We start from the raw sequence: 19,172 nt of genomic DNA, 5'->3' as shown, positions 1-19,172 counted from the left end.
ATCATGCATTTCCTCATCCAACATCCATTCATAAACCCTTTTCACCATGCATTTCTCCATCCAACTCCACCACCCATCCACACCAGAAACCCCCTATCGAAAAAAAAAAAAACAAAGAACCCCATTATGGAAAAAAACCACCATCATCGAAAAAACCTCCCAATCTTCGAAAAAAAGAAAAACAAAATCCCCGGCTTATCAACGATCCAACCTCACGACCTCCATCCAATCGACCTGGCTCCTGAGCGTCGCCAACCGCATCTGCTCATCCCAAGTGACCCTCTGGCCCGCGACACCGGGGGTCTCGAACTGCTCGCGCCTGCCCTCGGCAAACACCAGCTTGTACATCTTCTGCAGGTCCAAGCCGCGGTGCAGGATCTCGCGCATGATCCACTCGTCGGGGCGCAGCAGCTTGATTTTGGTGGGGGCGTTCTTCCTTCCGTAGTATTCGTACTGCAGGGCGCCGGGTTCTTCTTCGGTTGGGTTTGGGGTGGTGGTGGTGGTGGTGGGTGTAGCGGGTCCAGGGACTCCATCGCCGATAGCTTCATCTTTCTCTTCTTTATCAGCAGCAGCAGCAGCAGCATCAGACGAAGAGCTAATCCCCATCCATCTCCGCAACTCCCGCTCAACCTCCGCCCCCATCTCATCCCCCCATACCTTTCCCACAAGATAATCCGCCAACCCTGCCAACGAGCGCTGCGCAAGACACAACTGCCGCATGACCGTACACCGCTTCACCCCCTTCACCTCAGCCAGAAACGCATCGACCTGAACCATGAGAAACACGCCCAGGAACAGATCTAGATCCGACCACAGATTGCGGTTGCGGACCGTCCACTCCCGCCGGTGGTTGTCGGGGACGTCCATCAGGAACCAGATCTTGCGGAGGACGAGGGCCGTGCCGGCGGGGAGGAAGATGTGGGCTGTCTGGAGGGTGGTGAGGATGCGGTTGATGGTGGTGGTGCGCGAGGTGAGCATTAGGAGGTAGGTTATTTTGGGGGTCGGGGGTTGGGGTTGGGGTTGGGTGTAGAGGCGTGGGTAGCAGATGAGGGGGAAGGTGTCTGATATGTTTGGTGGGTGGGTGGTGGCGTTGAGGTGGTGGAGGTGGTGGGTTGTGATTGTGGGGAGGTTGTGGTGCAGGGTTTGGTGGAGGGGGCGCGAGGTGGTGAGGAGGGTTAGGATGTCCTCTGGGTGCAGGAGGTCGGTGATCATTACGGTGAGTTCGGGGTGGGTAGAGAGGGCGGCTAGGAGGTCGAAGTTGTTGTGCGGGATGGTGAGGGCGTTTTTGGAGGGGCGGCGGGGCGCTTCCTCTGTGGTTTGTTCTTGGGCCCAGAGTATGTTGGTGTTGGTGTTGTTGTTGTTGCTATCTGGGGCTGAGATGTTGGGCTGGAGACGGGGTGGATGAGCGGCTGGGTTGGTGTCATTCTCGGATTTGACCACCGCTGATGCTGGTGCTTGAGACTCAGGCGTAGAGGTGGCCAGGCTGTTCTGGTATCGGGTACGCCGTGTGACAGAGCGTGTGAGATAGCGAGAATTTGCTGGACGCTGCGGGGTCTGAGGTTGAGGTTGAGGTTCATTGTTGGCAGCCGCAGACTTGTCGTCTTCAGACTTAGGCTCGGGGTCCTGGTTCACAGGATGACTGTGTAGTGCAGTGTCCCTGGTCACCGGTCCCTTAACAGATCCAGAACCCCCGCGTGGCACGATCCGGAGAGGCTGCAGTGGTCCGCTGAACTGCGCAGGTGGGATCCTAGGCACGGCGACAGCGTCGTTTCTGATCTGCAATACAACAGGAGCTGAAGGGTTGTTCACCATCGCCTGAGGACGGATGGGTGCGATCTCCTCTGGCTGTACGCCCGCGATCATCTGCTGCCGGATCAGATACTTCTGCAGCGACATACCAGGCTGGGAGTCTGCGGTGCTTTGCTCTTGATGAGAAGAGACTGCAGCTGAGCCATTAACATCGGTGGTTGAATTGGCGGTTCGACCCGAGGCATCATGAGGGGCGGTGTTGGTCTGCACGTCATGTTGAGTTGATTCATTGTGTCCCGGATTGCGGCTGCCTGACGATACATGGCGCGAGTCAGCGGGTCTGGGGTTTCTCGCAGGCAAGAAGCGTGGAGGCAAGCGATTCGCGCGGTCTCGAGCAGCACCTGGGACTCTACCGAGCCGGGATGTCTGCTCGCGATCCAGGCGGCTGCCACGCGGTGGGAAGCGCTGCATGATGTTCTGCCGCGCAATTTCGGCTCTGCCAGGGGGTCTGTTGTTCATAACATGGCGCAGAATCATCAAGCGTGTGATCTGACGCTGTTCCTGGTCGTGAGCATACTGCGGGGAGCCCTCTTCGTGGAACGGGGGGATGTTTGCTCGCAGCCCAGGAATGCTGTCCTGCGTGGCAGTACGAGCTATGCTTAGATGAGGCTGTTGATGAAACAAGACCACTGGAATAGGAGGGTTGATCACTCGATTATTAGAGGTACCGATTGGCTCGAGTCTATGAGCAGCGCTCACAGGAGGACGAGGTCGACTCTGTGGGGGAGAGGGTGGCGGCATATCCACATCGTGGCTGCGCATAGTCTGCATATCGTCATGCTGCTGACTGTGCTCGGTATCTTCATGGCTGTTCACCCCGTGATTATTGCTCGCAGCTCCCTGGACGTCGCGTGGGGTGGCTGTGACGCTTCGGCTCGCCCACAGAAGAAGCAAGCCTTCGGCGGCTGCCAGCTCGTCGGGGGTATACGCCCTTGCCATGATGACAGCGAGGTGTTGCTTTTCTGATGCTGTCAGCAGGAAGGCCGTAGAACGTCTTATGTCTAATTGTGAACAAAGTCAGTGTTGTGCCAACATATGTTGGAGAAAGAATATAATTCTCACTCAACAAGACACTTACCTCGCTTCAAATCGAGTCAGGGCAGATGGAGGATTCTTATCAAGCAGCCGCAGGATTAAGACAGATGTGCGTTGAGGCTTTTCACACTTGCTTGGATGATAATCGCAGAAATGATGGATAGAAAGTGGGAAGAGGAAGATGAGTTGTTCATGGATGGTGAGAGATGAAGGAGAAACGAACACCATAGCAACTGATATACCCCACCCAGGCCAGCCTGCTGATGCAAAATTCACTACAGTCAATCATTCACTGCGAGACTCAGAGTGAGACCGAATGTAGGCAAAGCCACACCAATTAGGCATGCTCATTCACTGGTGAGGTTGCTCCTTATAATGCGGAGCATTCATGATAGTTTCCTTCAGTTTCAGTCTTCTCAATTATTCAGTATCCCTATAGTTCGGATCTCGGATCTTGATTAGATATAGGAATTGTGTGTTACTTCTACAGGCTGTCCTAAACAGGGATACACAGATATGGCGGAGGTGTGTGGTAACTGTCGAAATGTATACGGACTTGCGCCGATGTCCGAGCACTTAAGAACAAGCTGACCAGGGAACTTGATCATCGGACTTTCACAGGGTCGGACAGCATTTGGTGGGTGTTTACAAGGAAAAAGAACGATAAAAGTAACTAGCTAGCCTGCAAAACTATGTCTACAGACAGACCCGAGCATGTCCACAAAAAAGAGACATAGCCTTGAAGTCAAGCTTACGGTGTTTTTGAGGCCAATGAGATGTCACCTAAAGCTTGGAAGAAGCTCATGAGATGTCCTTTTCATGAAGTAACCAAAAGGCACTATCCAAATCGACCATTTCAAAATAAATACATTTGATCAGATGCATTCGACTTCCAATGTACATGAAAATTTTCGATCGTTTGTTCGCCGTTCTCCGAATTTGACCACCCCAGCCGTACCGTAATGTCCTGATATCAGGTTGAGAAGATATTAGTAAAATATGTTGAATCATCCAAATCACACCCCCACGAGGTTCTCCGCGCTGCAGAATGTTGAGGGAGCAGCGTGTAATCTTGTTGTTTGTTTATCGAATGTTTTGCACAAAATCCCCAAAAGCGATGGCAAGAGCGTTGGGAGAAATGTGGCTTCTTCCTGGTCAGTCGTCGTGACGATGCCAAGAATCTATGCAAAAGTGAAAGGCAACATGCGACTCTTCCGTGCCACAATCACCAAAAGAAAGAATGCCAACACGGAAACCCAATGAATGACCTGTTGAAAGGTATAAACCGCCGTAACTCCTTAAATCATGAAACCATCCAGTGTTAAAACGAGAGGGGTAACAAGTGCGTCATAAAGGAAAGCTGAGAGGGCATAAGAGACATTATCTTCGGTTCAAGAGGTTGAGGAACTCCTCGCGAGTTTTGGCGCTGGAACGCATGCAGCCTAGCATGCAGCTAGTGGTCGTGGTGCTGCTAGTCTTCTGCACGCCACGCATGACCATGCATAGATGGGCGGATTCCATGACAACTCCGACACCGCGGGGCTTGAGGACCTCGGAGATGGCCAAAGCAACCTGTTTGGTCAGACGTTCTTGCACTTGTAGACGACGGGAGAACATCTCTGCCAGACGAGCCAGCTTAGAGAGACCAAGCACGCGACGGTCGGGGATGTAGCCAATGTGCATCTGTTCGGGATCCTAGTCAGCATTGCGACTTTTGTGCACTTTGGTGGTCGATCATCATACCTTGCCCATGAAGGGAACCATGTGGTGCTCGCACAGCGAGAACACCTCGATATCCTTGACGATAACCAGCTCATCGTGATCCTCATGGAAAACAGCACCGTTGACGAGATCCCGAACGTTCTCCTCGTATCCCTTTGTGAAGTAAAGCATAGCCTTGGCGTATCTCTCGGGCGTCTCCCGCAGTCCTTCTCTCTCCGGGTCCTCTCCGACGCATTCCAGAATAGTTCTCACAGCACCGGCCAGCTTCTTGATGCGCTCTTCGTTCTCCTCGGGGGTTGACTCCAGGCGCGCCCGGGTACCGGGGCCTACAGCAGAAGTGGATTAGAAAGACTCCTCCCTGATGGATACATCAATACTCACAAGGCCAGCTCAATCCATCAAAGTCAATGGGAGGGAAAAGGGTGTAAGGGCTGGCTGGTCGGCTTTCATTGGCAGGCGGGGTCAAGGCACCGGCCTCATCCCTGGCATCACGAGCAGGATCCCTCAGGGTAGGCCTGCGACCTATCAGCAAGAGAATGGCCGCAAACAAATGGATAGATGGCCTACCTGGCGACGACAGAGCCGGAAGGAGTATCGTCCTGGTACTGACTGGAATCTCCGACAGGGCGGATGTTTTCAGGCAAGTCGGCGAATTCCACAGGAACGCGGGGAGTGAAGGACGAACGAATGGAGGAGTTGAGACTTTCGCGCTCACGAGCATCGCGGGAGCCCAGAGACAGATGAAGGGGAGAACCGCCGTTCAGCATGTGGGAGGGAATGGCGGACTTGGGCTTGGGGCCGTGGGGAGGGGAGGTTCCGGAGGCCATGACTCAAACCAGAGGGAGGGGAGAAGTGGTGGGAGTGGGATGTATGAGGGGGTAATGGAGGTATATGTGTGGAGGAGCTTTGCTATGGGCAACACGTCCCTGATCGATGGTGATGAAGAGCGCAAGCGAAGTTCACCAATTTCGACACACAGCAAGACAGACTTACAATTAATGAACTTCTTGTATTTTTTTTACTCCGATGAAGGATGAGAAAAGGAAAAAATTAAGGCTCGCCGCGCTGAAGGGCGTTACCTTTTCGGAGCGAAATGGCCCCTCTCCGATCTCAGGTGTCCGCCCTCACCGCCCGCACTACTGACCAATCACTCAGCTCAATGCGCGGGCTGACACGAGGGGAACTCGCCGCTAGTGTGGATTAGCTCATTCCAGACTGATTTCACCATTCACCATTCTCCGATGCCCCGAACTCCGGACTGCGACAAGACTAATTTCCTGATATCAAACAGGTGAGATCCGCAGCTTAGAGGAATATCTACCGGAGAAGCCAAGATAATCAATATCGATAGTACTCGAAGCATATCTACTCATCAAAAGTCTCAAGAGGGTGGCCCGCCGACAATTGCTTGGCAGCTGCACGCCCCCTACCCCGCATGATCTGCACCAGCATCTTCGGCGCATTGTTAGCACTCATAACCTGCTGCGCACGAGCTGCCCTGGCTTATCGGTGCCGACGGTCGGACTGCCGTCGAGATGCTTATCGTGAGGACAACATGGCGAGATTACATGCATTGCCATTAATGGCATAGGTTTTAAAAGATTGTTCATAGAAGCCAGCACTGTCTCCCCTGGTGGACTGTTAGTGCAAATTGGGATGCTTGCTCTCTACACCCTGTTATCGATTTTGATTCTGAACATGCCCAAGATGTTCTTTTCATGCAGTTTTGTCATTGTTACATAAGGCATCAGAATAAAATGGTAAGGCACACCAGCGACAGGGTCATCTACTACAAGGGCGCTCCCTGATTTGAAACTCCGCTTGACTGTATCCGTGAGACGCGTGTAGCAATACAAGAAGCAAGACAACCGCTCAAGGTAGGTATCAATAATGTAGGCTTCCGGTTTTTGTTCTAAGCGAAGTCAAATTCATGGCTCCAGTTCTTCAGTCGGCACGTCCTCCAGATCCTTGCCCACAATCGCATCGGCCACCTTCCACACTTGCAGAAGATTGTCCTCAGCAGCAGAGCAGAGAACCCAAGGATCGTTGAGGTTCCAGCTGAAATCGGAAATGCGGTTGGTGTGGCCACCGTGCATAAAGAGACTGAAGCGTATCTGGTTAGCAGGCGTATTTCATCCCATGGTCTGGGCAACATTAAACTTACAGCTCTGGTGGTCCATCCTGTGCATCTTCAGGGGTCTGCTCCTCTCCAGCCCGGCTGAGATCCCAAAACATGATCTTACGGTCATAGCTTGCACTGGCAAGGACGGATTCTTCGAAGGGGTGCCAAGAGAGGGAGGTCACAGAGTCATTGTGGCATTCCAGGGCGTGCAACTTGGTTTTCAAGTTACGCAGATCCCACAGTCCGATGGACTTATCAGCCGATCCAGTCGCCAGGACGGTCTCGGCAGCAGGATTGAATGCAATAGCGTTAATGGCATCGCGGTGCTGACCCTCTGCGGAAGCGGCCGCGCGGTTCGTCTCGGCTTCACGAATATCGATGATTTGAAGGGTGATATCATCGGAGACCGTTCCGATCAGGGAAGAGTGCAGAGGGTGATATTGCACGTCATTGACAATAGAAGAGTGGTGCGTGTAGGTCCGCACCGGCTTTAGAGCCTTATTGCCCTTAGTGTATGTCGTCAGATCCCTGACACCGTGATTAGTAGCCGAACACTAATTGGGAGTCAATGAGAGTATCGGTCTTACCAAAGACGAACAGTCTTGTCCTCACTGCCCGTGACAAGGTGACCGGCAGTATGGGGGCTCCAGCTAAGTCCGAAACCTTCTCGCGTATGGCCTAGCAGCTCCATCTGAGGGTTAACCGTTCCGGTGGGCAGACTAGGGTGCTTCGAGCGATCCCAGATCATCACCCGTCCGTCCGTACACATTGTTGCAATGATGTTGGGATTCTGCGGTTGGTAGCGAGCTTTGTTGACTTCACCCTTGTGGTCAATCTTCTGCACGATATTGAATTTGATCTCCATGGGCGCTTTCTTGGAGCTGCCGCCGTACCCGCCGATCTCGCCCCGATCCTCATCGTAGTCATCCGGGTTGGGCGCAGTAGGATTAGGAAGCTGTACATGGGCAATTTGCAAGTAGTTTTGCGCATCGCTCGATGTGTGAGTGCCGATGAGTAAACGGTGAGTGGAATAAGGCTTATCAGGAACCCTGACTTGTGTTAGCATGGGTAGAAGCTCAACACGGATTTATGCGCATACTCTTGCTTATCAGGTAGCCATTGCGTTGTAAGTGTAGGCCATTCCAGTGCCGTGCTAAGAATCATGTCGTAGAGAAATGGGGCGTTCTTCTTCCATGTCTTGTACTCTGATGTAACACTTAGTCTTCCAATTGCTTGCCGTTCCAGCCAGAGCTAGAGGTGATTCATACCTTCATTGATGATCTTCTCCTCAGTGCGCTCCTCCTCTTGTTCCTCCTGCTCCTCAACGAAAGCTATTGTGGGTGAGAGTTAGAAAAGTTGCTCGCGCAACACATCTCGCAGAGGGTTTCCTACTTTCGTCGTAAGGTTCCATGGCTTTTGTCTACCGAAGATTATATGTATGTATAGATGCGGATTGCAGGAGCTATATTGCGAGTAATGTAAGACAAATGGAAGATGAATACCCGGTTGGAAGGTTGGGACTCGGAGAAGGTGGAGTGTTGAGCAGCAGGGCAGAGCAGAGCAGAGCAAAGAGCGAGCTTCCTGTTCGCACTGGGCGAAACGCGACTTTGCCGTTGAGGGCGCGTTAATGACTGCCCGGGGAGCTAAGCCCAAAATGGAACAAGAAGGGGCTTGGCAGGCTCACATGATGCCAAGGCGGGTCTGCCTGAGGCGCATTCATCCGAGCTGTAGTTCGAGTCATTCATCATCGGCCTCTGCTCTTCATTCACTACAACACATCATTCTTCCCCTCTTGCCAATTAGGCGCCTTCGCCGCCTGCTCGCCTCGTTACATTCACCTATTCTCCATTTTCTCCTTTCTGTGTCGAAATTTCTCTGTCAATATAGTTCTTTGAGGATACCCAGTCGTTTCCGTTTCTCTGCGACCGCCATTACGCTGTGCGCTGGATGATTCGCCTCCGAGCTTGGAGCTTCATTGATTATTGACGACCACCGCCACTTCCACCACTCCTGCGACGATCTACGACTCAACGGCAGCTTTTGTCTCCTTGATAATCTTCGTCTCTAGAACCTACACCTTTTACGCTAGATTCTCTTCACATAATTCACCATGGGTGTTCCCAAGTTCTTCCGTTGGCTGAGCGAGCGGTATCCCGCCATCTCGCTGCTGATCGCAGAGAACCGGATTCCCGAGTTCGACAATCTGTACCTGGACATGAACGGTATCATTCACAACTGTACCCACAAGGACAGCGACTCGCCTACATTCCGCATGACCGAAGATAAGATGTTCATCGCAATTTTTAACTATATCGAGCATTTGTACGGCAAGATTAAGCCGAAGAAGCTATTTTTCATGGCCGTCGATGGCGTGGCTCCCCGCGCCAAGATGAACCAGCAGCGTGCGCGACGTTTCCGCACGGCTCTGGATGCTGAGGTAGCCAAGGACAAGGCGATTGCTCAGGGCATCGAGATGCCCAAGGAAGATCCTTTTGACAGCAATTGCATCACCCCGGGAACCGAGTTCATGGCGAAACTGACTGAACAATTGAAATACTTTATCAGCAAGAAGATTTCGGAGGACAAGGATTGGCAGGGAGTTGACATTGTGCTTTCCGGCCACGAGACTCCTGGTGAGGGTGAGCACAAAATCATGGAATACATCCGGCATGCGAAAGCACAGCCAGATTATGATCCCAATGTTCGCCACTGTCTCTACGGCCTTGACGCCGATCTGATCATGTTGGGTCTGCTGAGTCACGACCCTCATTTCTGCCTTCTCCGTGAGGAGGTCACGTTTGGCCGCCAGGTTTCGAAGAAGCCTAAGGAACTTGAGCACCAAAATTTCTATCTATTGCATCTGTGTATGGTCAGAGAATATTTGGAACTGGAATTTCAGGAGTTGGAGCAGGAGGGCATCCTAGACTTCCCCTTTGATATGGAGAGGGTGATCGACGACTTTATCTTGATGGCATTCTTTGTTGGAAACGATTTCTTGCCCAATTTACCCAATTTGCATATCAACGAGGGTGCCTTAGCGTTGATGTTCAAGACCTACAAGGAGATTTTACCTAAGATGGGTGGCTACATCAATGAACAAGGCGTCATCCACATGGAGCGGCTAGGCATGCTCTTGGATGCTCTGAGCAGTGTTGAGTATCGCTTTTTTGAAGCCGAGTTCTCAGATGCACGTTGGCTACAAGCGAAGAAGACTGGCGCCACCGAGGCACATGAGAAGCCGAAGGGACCCACGATCACTCCTGCCCAGAAGGAGCTCCTCAAAGAAGTGAAGAAGTACGTGTTGAACCGACCTGGGAAAGCGTCGGAGACGAAGCCTCTTGACTTTAATTCTACGCTGCCCGCTCGCGACCGCAAGTTTTTAGAGCAGCTGGCGAGCGATCTTCGCCTGCCTTGGACCACCGTCGCTGATGAGCAGGGCGACCGCTTCATTCGAGTTCAGCTCCCTGCCAACGAGAATGATGATAGTGAAGAGGAGGACGATGAAGAGGCCACTTTGGCTGTACAGAGGATTATTCGGAAGTACGAGAATGCGAAGGTCCAGGAATTGTCGGCCGAAGAAGCTCAAGAAGCAGCTGAGAAGAAGTACGAAGAGAAGTTCCAAGAATGGAAGAACCAGTACTACGTTGGCAAATTTGGTTGGGGGCTGGACAGTCACGAGGAGATGAAGGAGTTGACTGAGAACTACGTCCAAGGTCTCCAATGGGTTCTGTACTATTATTACAGAGGCATTGCGTCTTGGCCTTGGTTCTTCAGATATCACTATGCCCCGATGATTTCTGGTAAGTATGACATGTGCCCACTTGATTACCGACCACTAATTTGGAGCAGACGTGAAGAAGGGTTTGAAGGCCGACACGAACTTCCGACTTGGCAAGCCATTCAGGCCTTATGAGCAGTTGATGGGAGTCTTGCCTGATCGAAGCAAGAAGACTGTGCCTACTGCTTACCATGAGTTGATGACCTCATCCGACTCGCCGATTATCGATTTTTATCCCCGTGACTTTGAGTTGGACATGAATGGAAAGAAGATGGAGTGGGAGGCAGTTGTGAAGATCCCATTCATTGACGAAAAGCGCCTGTTGGCTGCTTTGGCCACGAAGGAACATCTACTGACCCCAGAAGAAAAAGCAAGAAACGGCTTTGGTGCCAGTTTGAAGTTCACATACTCCCCAGATGTGCAGTTCACCTACCCCTCTTCTCTTCCTGGCATTTTCCCTGATATTCCTAACTGCCACTGTATCGAAAACGTTTTTGATTTGCCTACCATGGACGGACTTGAGCCCTACATCGGCCTGATGGAGGGAGCACATCTTGGAGCGTCAGCTTTGGCTGGTTTCCCTAGTCTCAAGACTCTGCCCCATGTGGGTCAGTTGGGATTCCACGGAGTTTGTGTGTTCCAGCAGGAAAGCCGCAATGAGAGCATGGTCATCACTGTGCTTGATCCTGGAAGCAGGTCGAGCGCTGAGCTAGCCAAACAGAAGCTCGGAAAGCGGGTTCACGTTGGTTATCCGTTCTTGCAGGAAGCGCTTGTCATTCGTGTGTCGGATGAGCTTTTTGATTATCTTCTCCCAGATGGCGAGCAGCACGTGGTCGCTATTCCTCATACCCCGGCTCAGATCGAGCAATGGAAGAAGAAGGCCGACAAAATCGAAGGAACTTATAGCAAGAGACTTGGTACTATCATCGGCCCGGTTGAGTCCATGGTACACGTACAGCTACTGAAGGGCTTGATCAAGACTGATCAAGGTGCTACGGTCAAAGAATTCGGCGAAATCAGTGGACAGGAAACCGACTACGCCTTGCAGTTGATTGTGGACGATGTAATCAACCCCGACGAACGGTTCATCGAGAGAGACGCTCTGCCTATTGAGAAGGAATTCCCTGAGGGTTCTCGGGCATTTTTCCTGGGAGAATTCAACTATGGACGTCCGGTGCATGTTACTGGACACGAAGACGGCAAAGTCAGTGGCATGATCGCGGCGGTAAAAGGTCGGGAGCCCGAGTTCGGACGCGAGCGTGCCAAGAATGCCGAGCGACTCTGCCCTTACATGCCATCTTATGCCATCGCTCGCAGCCTGCGTTTGAACCCCCTCGTCTTGGCCAAGATCACATCTTCGTTTTCCGTGGACATTGAGGGTCAGCGGGTCAATTTGGGTCTGAACCTCAAATTTGAAGCGCGCAAGCAGAAGGTGCTTGGCTATTCGCGCCGTGGCGACTCTGGATGGGAGTTCAGCCAGAAAACCGTCGACTTGCTGGTACAGTACATGACCAACTTTCCCGAGTTCATTGCAGGAATTCAACGGAATCCTCAAAATGATCGGTACACGCCCACCGATTTCTACCCCGAAGAGGTCGCTTTGCTGAAGATGCAAGAGATCCGGGACTGGCTCAAATCGATCGAAGCCAAGAATTTCGAGCGCGTTCCCCTGGAGGCTGAACAGCTGGATTCCGATGTTGTCAAGTTGATCGAGCAGGATGCTGATCAGCTTGTCCGGAGCCAACCGCAGATGCAGGCCAAGAAGATCCGCGGTGTCCCTCGAAGCGCCCTTCTGCGGCCATCTGACGTCGAGCAGCGACTCCAAAATCAAACATTCAAGCTTGGCGATCGGGTAGTCTATGCACAAGATTCGGGCAAGGTGCCTATCGCTACTCGAGGAACAGTTGTGGGACTCACCCGGACCTCGCGGGCCGTCTTGCTGGATGTCGTCTTCGACGTCTCGTTCATGAGCGGCACGACGCTGGGAGACCGCTGCTCCCCTTTCCGCGGCCAGACCGTGCTCGCCTCATCTGTGCTCAATGTCTCCTACCGACAGCTCCTCGCCACGACTCGTGCAGGCGACGCACAACAACAACAAACCCAATCGACTCCGTTGACTGCTGGTGCCTACGGTGCCCCTACTGGGCCCGCCGGACAGGGCCAGCTGAGAGAAGCTGCCGCCCCCGCGCCGCTGGGCAACTCGTACCGTGGCGCACTGGCTGGGTTCGCTAGTCGTGGCCGAGGCGGCCGGGGCGCATCCAACGGCGTGGGCGCTCAGACGACCCTACCTTTCCGCCCTCAGCCCAACGGCAGCCAGGCCGCCGACGGCGCCTCTCGCGGTGGTCGGGGCCGGGGTGGAGGCCGTGGCGGTGCCGGTCGTGGAGGAGCGGGCCGCACCCGTGGCGGATATCATGCGGTCGACAACGGTGACCCCGAGGCAGGTGTCATGAAGATCAACCCAAATTTCCGGCCCAAGAATTACAGCCAGGTTCCGCCGCCGCAGACGCTGAACCAGCGTGGCCGTGGCCGTGGGGGTGCACGTGGTGGTGGTGGAGATCGAGGCGGTAATGGATTCCGGGGTCGTGGTCGTGGGCGAGGAGCCGCGACTGTTGTTGAGGGGAATTAGAGCCGGTGGGTGGCTTGTAAATTTTCGAGGGGAAGGCAAAGGAGTCTTGTGAAAGATAGGGATATCCCACTCTTGTATATTTGGGAGATGTATTCTTAGTCGAGATACTATGTTTCGCAATTAGAAGTTGGGTCTCCCGATAATACATAGCTTCGCATTCCCCGATGTGGTGTGTTTGAATTTGTAGTACTTCCTGTAAGGTGTATACCTTTCTGAAATAGTAATGTGCGTTTTGGCTGCGCCGCCTTCTTACAGAGATCCTCATCCCGAGTAGAGTACTGTACAGCAAGCATGCTTCGAAGCGGAGACAACGGAGACATTGACTTGCCCAAGCCCAGCAGACCCTCAACTCCCTCACAACTACGTTGATAAACCTCCCCTCTTCTCAATACACATATCCCACAAAACCACGACGACGACAAAGTGCGTCCAGCGTCTCACACTCCCACCTACCCCTCCTCCCATCCTCGCAAACCCTCCACAATTTCCATATTTAACTCCCAAACACCACCTCAAACCCCAACCCACCTCCAAATCAATCCCCCCTCCCCCTCTCCCTCACCAAAACCCTCACCCCAGGATTGGGAAAGACCAACTCCCCCGCCCCCAAATTCGCAGCCCTGCGCCTCCTCTCCCCCGGAAACAGCCGCAGATCGTACCGCACAAGCAGACCACCCAGCGCCATAGCCGCCAAGCGCGCCGCAAGATGTCGGCCGGGACACGCCCTCGCCGCAGCGGCGCGGTCCTTGTCCTTCCCCCACCCGAAGTGCAGATTGACCGGGCTGGAGTCCGCCAGTCCGGTGTCGAAGGCGACGGCCCTGCGGAGCCGCGGGTCGATCGTGTCCGGGCGGAGCAGGGGGAGGACCTCGAGGGGGTCCCGGGTCCACCGGAAGGGGTCGAAGCGCTCGGCGTGCGGGATCATGGCGGCGTCGCGGGAGAGAGGGCCCGCTGGGAAGGCGATTTGGGTGAGTGCGGGGAGGGTTAGGGGTTCGGTGCTGTTGGTGTTGGTGGTGGTGGTGGTGGAGGGGGAGGTGAAGGTGAAGGTGTGGGGTTTTAGGAGGGTGTAGCGGGGGTTTACTGTTCCCCAGGGGGTTTAGCTGGGTTGGTCTGGTTCGGCGGTGCAGGTGTGGGATGTGATTGTGGGGGGTAACTCACGTTCGCTCAGCGGGTTCCAGCGCAGGACTTCTCGGAGGAAACTGTCCATGAGGCATTGGTATGGACGGAGGATGAGACCGGATTCGTCATCGTGCTCGAGGAGGGATAGGGTTCTCTCAGTTTCAGTCCGGAGCGGGTCGATGGTCTGCTGGCCCTGGCCCTGGCCCTGGCCCTGGGTGAGAGCGTCGTAGACGGCGTGCGTGACGAGGTTGGTGAGCGGGTGGACGATCGAGATCGTGATGGTCGACATCAGCGCCTGGGCGATGTTGGCTGGGTCGCGGTCGAAGTTCGTCGTGGCCGTGTCCATTATCCGCTGCATGAGGTCCTGCGGCTTTTGGTAGGCACTGTCGTGGACTTCCTTGTGTTGGCGCGATCGGATCGTGGGGATGAGCAGCTCGGTCTGGGCCCAGCGCGCTCTTGCGCGGGCCCGGCGGAGGCTGGGAAGAAGTCGGGCGACGAGCGCTCGTAGGAACTGGGGCACGGGACGCAGGAGGATGATGGTTGTGAGGCTGTCGCTTGTGTAGCTGGGGACTGTTTCGAGCCAGAGCTCGTTCAGGTAGAGCTCTTCGCCCACGGTGAAGCGGGCGGTGGCGCGGCTGATGAGCTTGAGGACTAGTTTGTAGAGGTTGACGGGCGTCCATTTGTCTGGGCTGGTGTGTTAGTCTCAGGCTGGGGCGGAGGTGAGCGAGGTGGAGGTGAGTAGGGTGAAGGTGGAGTGGAGGCGAGATACGTACACTGACATCTTGGGACTTCGACGTAGAGCGCCTTGTGAACTTCATCGTTGAACTGCATAGCAATGTGCTCTATTATGCAGGTGAGTAAGAATGCCAGTCAACCTCCGGGGATCGACATAGAGAATAGAGAAGACGTACGATGATCCTGCTGGCTCATCTCGGCCACTGCACGAGATACATTTGTACTCCCTCTGACTACGTCAGTGTACTCGCTCAGGAGAATCTGAAAACAGAGGGACATAATCAGCAGCCGAATCTTCTCAGCCCCTCGCATGTATTCAGCTCACCTTATGTCGTGCTCTAGTAGCGCTCAGCGTGGTCATGGGCAACTGCTCGATCTCCCATAGATACTTGAGCGGCAAAACAACCAAGTCACCGTCCGTGGTAAGGAGCCGGAATGCACGATCCTTGTACTGGAGATATCAAAATGCATCAGTACGGATCGTTGGGTAAGTGATGGCTGCAACATGGAATACCTTTTTGTAACCCTGAGCGATTTGATCGCGTCCGTAAAAGTAGAACGCGATTCGGTTGAGGGCGTCGGGGAGGAACCATCGGTATCGGACTGTGGGCAGTCTTGCGAGTTCATCAGTCAAAGGGGCGATGGCATAGCGATGGAAGAAAAAGCAGACGACGAGTGTGATGGGCAAGACAAGGGAGGTCTTCCACGCAACCAGGTTGAGATAGACGTTAAGGTCATTCAGAAAAGACATGGTGGATGATAAACAGCCTATGGTGGATGGAAGAGAGTACTAGGAGGTAAGAAGGTGGAGAGAGAGAAGGAAAATGCGAAGAGCGACTGGATGCTCACTTCAAGCACACCGAATACATTCACTGCAAACGCCCCCGGGTAATTCTGAAAGTTTATTATTCGGTGTATATGTACTACATATCCTATAAACACAGCATCGGACTCCTAAAACTTTTGCTGTCCCCTTTCTCTTTCCAAGTATACCACAGATTCAACGCCAGGAGCACATGCGAAGCCAAACAGATGACCGGAGGGGAACAAGAACGACAGGAGTATCAGGGTACAAAAACAGTGACATACAATCATTCAAGGCCCATCCATTCCCCACCAGCCTCCTCCGCTGCCTCTTCCATGGTCTCGTCCTCGCCATTGGTAGCCTCAGCATCACCACTGAGGGCAGCGAGAATAAGACTGGGTTGCTTCTTGCCTGCAAGCACAGGTTTTGCCAGGAGGAAGTTGAGATCATAGATATTCTTGTCTGTCAGTCTCTTCAGGCTGTTATGTATCTCATCGATGACACGTTGCACAGCACGAAGCTCTGGTGCGAAAGTGCCCGCATTCTCCTTGAAGTAGCGACCATGGGCGCTGAAAAGAGACTCAATCCACAACAAGTTGAACTCCAAGTGCGGAGTTTCTTCGGCAGCGTTGGCGACGAAGCGAAGGAGGCGAGGGAGGTAAACTGTCGGCACAGCACGCACAACATGGGGAATATCGCCCGGAGGGATGGCTTCATGGACTGCCCGGATGAGCTTCTTTTCGTTCAGACGGAATGCCATGATGAACGCCTTAAGGAATGTGTTGTCATCGTCCGTTTGGCCGGTTGCTGCGGCCTGCTTGGCAGCCTCGAGGGTCTCCAAAATGCTAGACGGGGTGATCGAGATATCGAGATCATAAGGATCAAACACCACATCGGTATCCAAACTATAGATAAGGAGACCTTCTGTGGAGGCCGCACAGAACGAACGGCCAGCCGGTGAAAAGTCGACTCCTGTGACTCGGACCTCCGGTCTGACTTTCCGAGATCCGGGGTCACCACGCTTCGCGCCAGGGAGGCTGCGATCAATGCGGTCCTCAACTTCTGAAGCCTCACCTGCCTCATCGATAAGCTCGCGAGGGCCAGCCTCCGTCATATTGCGGCTATTGAGGATTTCCTGAGTACCCTCGAGCGAGGTATTGACCGACACAGTATACTTCTTCACCATCGATCCTGTTGCGACATCATACAAACAGATGTACTTGCTGTTTCCGGCGGCCAGAATACAACTGCCGTCCGCGCTGTACTTGATGCAGCGGAAGGACTTGGTTCCTGCGGCGTTTGCGGCGGTCTGTCGGTCACTGGTCTTCCGACCTCCTGAGACATCACGACGGCCGTCAACACCGCCAATCTGGACGGCATCGTTGACAGACCAGAACGTTAACTGTCCGTCCAAGCTCGACGCAGCAACCTGCTTGCCATCGGGTCTGAAAGCCACATCCAACACATCAGCCTGTAGTTGCAAGGGTTCACTCGTCTGCGTCCGTCCGAAGATGCTCCAGATGCGGACAGTGTGATCCCAACTACCGCTCACCAGGTGGTTACCGTCGGCTGCAAATGAAAGGGCCGAAACAGGACCTTCGTGGCCGGCAAGTTGATCGAGCAGTTGTCCCGTTTGTACGGACCAAACATGAATATCGAATGAGTCCGGAGAGCCAGCGCAAACCACCTCCCCACTTGGGTCGACTGCGAGTGAGGAGAAAGACAACCGAGTCGGAGCAGTAAATGTCCGGAAGTTTCGGTAGCGGATAAGATCCCAAGCTCTGATGGAGCCGTCCAATGACGCTGTAAACAGAACATTTCCCTTCTTGGAGAACTCGCATGCCGTGACGGCGCTTGTGTGTTCTGTGAAGGTCACAATGCAGAAACCAGATTTGACATCCCAGACCTTGATCTTTCCGTCATCGGCTGCAGTCACAACTCTTTGACCGTCGGGAGAATATGTCAGAGTGTTCATAGAGTCAAGGTGACCTTGTTGCTTCAGAATGTACGATTCGGATTGCCATTCCCACACCAACAGTTGTCCATGCTTGGAAGAGCCAAAGGCCAGCCACTCGCCCGTTTTGTTGATCGTCACGCAGTCGATGTTACTTTGAGAAACACTGCACTGACGTTAGTCTTGTCTAATAGAGTCTAGGCGCATATGCATACCTCAATTGGTGGATCTGATTGAATTCCGGCATGTCATAAAGCCCGAACAACCCGTTGGAGAACCCAACAACCAGAAGATTCGTGGGCGCGTGGAAAGCAGCGCAGTTGACCTTTGCGTCATTCTGCATGAAGAAATCCTTCTTGACAATCCTCCATCGGGCATCCGCAATATCTTCCATAGTCTCCGGATCCTTCTTTGTAACATATTCCCATCGGAAGACAGCGCCGTCGGAACTGATAGTGTAAATCTACCCATGCTTAGTGCGCATTCAAGGGCGAAATAATACCCGAACTTACCGATTCTTGGTCGGCGGAGAAATAAGCGGCTTTCACTCCCTGACGATGGCCAGCCAGCGTTGTGGGCTCAAAACCCTCTTCCGGATCCAAACTCCATATCCGCGCGGTCAAATCCTTGGAGGCTGTGATCAGGAAGCGGGAGTCGCTCGACCATTCGAGATGTTGAACCACATCGAAATGACCGGCGAGGTCGCGGTGTAGAACAAAAGGCGCAAACTCAATCTCTCCGTTGTTGTCGGTACCAGGCGTAGTCGGAGTGTTCCAGAACTGCAGCCGTCTTCCTACACCCACAGCGAAAAATCGACCGGATGGGGCGAACTTGAGAGCGGAGACACGGCCTTTGAAAGAGAAGTGGTGAATGACAATTCGGCGCAAGAAGTTGGTCAGGATGGCGCGGCCATTCTCGTCAATGGTCAAGAGAAGTTTTCCATTCGGGGAGAGCGCCAGATGGTCGATGTTGGTGCGATGCGCGAAGGGAAGGGTATAAGAAGTGTTGCTTCACAAGGAAAATGATATCAGTATATAATGCCGATATTCCCAAGGCGCGAAAGCACATACTGTACTAGATCGAAAACCGAGACCTGGTTTCCCACCGGCGAGAGCAAAGAGTTGCCATCGGGTGTGAAGAGCAGATTACCTTTGCGATAAACCGTCCCCAGTAGGTTGGAAAACTAGATATAGCTGTCAGTTCCAATGCTCCTCTCTTTACTGCTTTTTGTATTCGCAGAGATAACAATCGTAAGAGCAATCAACGCACCTTGAAATCCGTCTTCATTGTCGCCGACCGGATCCGTTCGCGCCGCAGCAAGCCTTCCTCTAGTCTTTAATTCATCGGTCGATCTTCAAAAAAATCGGCCTGCCCAAAACGGACGATAAGGAACGGATCGACGGTTCCTCCGACCCCGACCACATTAGTCTTCAATAGTGCTAGCGCCATCCGGGGCCTTGGTCTGACAGG

At 53.4% G+C, this 19,172-nt stretch overlaps 6 protein-coding genes across 6 annotated transcripts; 1 reads left to right on the top strand and 5 right to left on the bottom strand.

The window, feature by feature from the left end:
- Positions 1-164: 164 nt before the first annotated feature.
- On the bottom strand, positions 165-663 carry BO95DRAFT_440223 (uncharacterized protein). Its single transcript, XM_025585907.1, has one exon. The coding sequence runs from the start codon at positions 640-642 to the stop codon at positions 199-201; it is 444 nt and encodes a 147-aa protein (XP_025444953.1). The 5' UTR covers positions 643-663; the 3' UTR covers positions 165-198.
- A 3,561-nt stretch (positions 664-4,224) lies between these two features.
- BO95DRAFT_461023 (GTP cyclohydrolase I) lies at positions 4,225-5,393 on the bottom strand (the record flags this gene model as incomplete). The annotated part of the gene is made up of 4 exons (XM_025588793.1): positions 4,225-4,527; positions 4,588-4,892; positions 4,948-5,081; positions 5,134-5,393. 4 exons carry the CDS (start codon positions 5,391-5,393, stop codon positions 4,225-4,227), a joined length of 1,002 nt encoding a protein of 333 aa, XP_025444952.1.
- A 404-nt stretch (positions 5,394-5,797) lies between these two features.
- On the top strand, positions 5,798-6,376 carry BO95DRAFT_440221 (uncharacterized protein). The gene has a single exon (XM_025585906.1). The coding sequence runs from the start codon at positions 6,002-6,004 to the stop codon at positions 6,155-6,157; it is 156 nt and encodes a 51-aa protein (XP_025444951.1). The 5' UTR covers positions 5,798-6,001; the 3' UTR covers positions 6,158-6,376.
- On the bottom strand, positions 6,262-8,281 carry BO95DRAFT_48333 (WD repeat RBAP46/RBAP48/MSI1 family protein). Its single transcript, XM_025590287.1, has 6 exons — positions 8,081-8,281; positions 7,957-8,019; positions 7,788-7,885; positions 7,276-7,737; positions 6,731-7,216; positions 6,262-6,669 (listed from the first exon to the last, which is right to left on the bottom strand). Exons 2-6 carry the CDS (start codon positions 7,960-7,962, stop codon positions 6,495-6,497), a joined length of 1,227 nt encoding a protein of 408 aa, XP_025444950.1. The 5' UTR covers positions 7,963-8,019; positions 8,081-8,281; the 3' UTR covers positions 6,262-6,494.
- Positions 8,282-13,627: 5,346 nt separating this feature from the next.
- Positions 13,628-15,772, bottom strand: BO95DRAFT_490374 (cytochrome P450; the record flags this gene model as incomplete). Its single annotated transcript, XM_025590619.1, has 6 exons — positions 15,458-15,772; positions 15,269-15,394; positions 15,120-15,204; positions 14,982-15,050; positions 14,248-14,892; positions 13,628-14,169 (listed from the first exon to the last, which is right to left on the bottom strand). Exons 1-6 carry the CDS (start codon positions 15,692-15,694, stop codon positions 13,628-13,630), a joined length of 1,704 nt encoding a protein of 567 aa, XP_025444949.1. The 5' UTR covers positions 15,695-15,772.
- A 54-nt stretch (positions 15,773-15,826) lies between these two features.
- BO95DRAFT_383552 (snoRNA-binding rRNA-processing protein PWP2) lies at positions 15,827-19,026 on the bottom strand. The gene is made up of 5 exons (XM_025583427.1): positions 18,972-19,026; positions 18,773-18,885; positions 18,215-18,710; positions 17,918-18,165; positions 15,827-17,868 (listed from the first exon to the last, which is right to left on the bottom strand). The coding sequence occupies exons 1-5, from the start codon at positions 18,987-18,989 to the stop codon at positions 16,035-16,037; spliced, it is 2,709 nt and encodes a 902-aa protein (XP_025444948.1). The 5' UTR covers positions 18,990-19,026; the 3' UTR covers positions 15,827-16,034.
- Between the last annotated feature and the right edge of the window lie 146 nt (positions 19,027-19,172).

The sequence above is a fragment of the Aspergillus brunneoviolaceus genome (genome assembly GCF_003184695.1).
Source record: "Aspergillus brunneoviolaceus CBS 621.78 unplaced genomic scaffold BO95scaffold_14, whole genome shotgun sequence".
Classification (NCBI taxonomy): Eukaryota; Fungi; Ascomycota; class Eurotiomycetes; order Eurotiales; family Aspergillaceae; genus Aspergillus; species Aspergillus brunneoviolaceus.
The sequence above is the reverse complement of the archived record's forward strand: the minus strand, read 5'-3'. Positions and strand labels throughout refer to the sequence as shown.